General features: G+C 55.6%; 1 protein-coding gene across 1 annotated transcript in view; it reads left to right on the plus strand.

The window, feature by feature from the left end:
* LOC109378169 (sialic acid-binding Ig-like lectin 14) overlaps positions 1-1,034 on the plus strand; it is a 5,820-nt gene extending 4,786 nt beyond the window's left edge. Inside the window, 4 exon segments of the mRNA XM_019634634.1 lie at positions 24-238; positions 240-282; positions 385-520; positions 656-1,034. Coding sequence (XP_019490179.1) covers positions 24-238; positions 240-282; positions 385-520; positions 656-692 — 431 coding nt within the window. The 3' untranslated portion in view covers positions 693-1,034.
* Positions 1,035-1,510: the final 476 nt, after the last annotated feature.

Below are 1,510 nucleotides of genomic sequence, written 5' to 3' on the forward strand. Positions count from 1 at the left end.
TGTCTGCACTTCTCTCTCCAAAGCCTTCGAGATTCTGCAAACCACTTCGCCTCTTCTCATCCAGGAGGGCCAAGCTCTGCGGCTGGTCTGTGCTGCTGACAGCAACCCCCCTGCAGCACTGAGCTGGTTCCGGGGGTCCCCAGCCCTGAACGCCTCCCCCATCTCCAGCACCGCGATCCTGGAGCTGCCTTGAGTGGGGACTGCAGAAGAAGGAGAGCTCACCTGCCAAGCTCGGCACCCCGCTGGGCTCCCCAAGTGTCTCTCTCAGCCTTTCTGTGCAGAGTGAGTTGCAAGCCAGGTGCTGGGGGCAGGCAGGGTGCTGGGATTGGGGTAATGGGGGGCACTTGCGGCTGACACAGCTTCACCCCCTGTTGTGTTCCCCAGGAAGCCCTCCTTCTTGCAGATGTGTGACTGAGGAGCAACAGGGCTCCTGGCCCCTGGTCCTCACCTTGATCAGGGGGACCCTCATGGGGGCTGGCTTCCTCCTCACCTATGGCCTCACCTGGATCTACTACACCAGGTGAGCAGGCCTGTCCCTGTCCAGGGAAGTCTGGAGATTGGCCTGAGTTCCAGGTGTGGCTGAGCTGCCCCGCCCTGCCTGGAGTGAGAGTTCAAGGGGCAGGTTCTCTGAGCTGAGACTGGGTTGGCTCTGCAGGTGTGGAGGCCCCCAGAGAACAAGGCCGAGATCCTGACTGAGCCCCCTCCTCCTCAAACGAAGCCCAGAGGGACAGACGTGGGACACCAATGTCAGCTTCTCCCTGGAAACTCTTGACTCACACCCTGTCCCAGTTGTACCCATGGCATTTTGATTTGTGGAGGTGACTGAGTGACGTACGGAGAGTCAATGCTATTGAAAGAAGATGTTTCTTACTGACATTTTCTTCTGTCCTTTTTTACCTTTGCCAGGTCAGACAGGGCCACGGGGAAAGCACCAGGTTTGGTCAGGAGGCAGGAGCAGGTGAGGGGAAGGCCTCCTATGAGCCTTTATTGGGGATTCCGTAAGACATCCAAGGCAGGGCAAGGCAAACAGTCTAGTATCAGCTCATTGGAATATTTCTGGGGCTCTTGGACTCCTAAGGGTTGCCTGTAATTCTCTGTTCCTGTGGTTCTGGATGATTTAGGGCTGCTTGGGGGTGAGAGTTAGACAAAGGCAGTCACTGGGGGATATGAGCTCAGGATTGGTTACTTTGCATCTGAAAGGCTGCAGCTGGCTGGACCCTTGGCTGTCTCTAAGAATCAGGTACCTAGGGAGTGGCTGTCTTCCTGGCCAGCAAGCTCTTTAAGATGTCAAAACGTCATAAGGTACAGAAATAAAAAAGAAGCAATACAACTACACTGACTGTCCTCTTGTTTCTGCCCGTGCCTTTCCCATTTGACTTACTCTCTCTCCGTTTTGGTGCTGCTCCACTCATCCCCGCCACCCCAGTTCCTCTCTGACCAATCGCAGGCTCAGGAAGGTAGTGAACTTGGCGCCTTATCCTCCTATTGCCCAGAAGTTCCGTGGTTAACA

Source organism: Hipposideros armiger, unplaced genomic scaffold (assembly GCF_001890085.2).
Source record: "Hipposideros armiger isolate ML-2016 unplaced genomic scaffold, ASM189008v1 scaffold_1781, whole genome shotgun sequence".
In the NCBI taxonomy this organism is placed as follows: domain Eukaryota; kingdom Metazoa; phylum Chordata; class Mammalia; order Chiroptera; family Hipposideridae; genus Hipposideros; species Hipposideros armiger.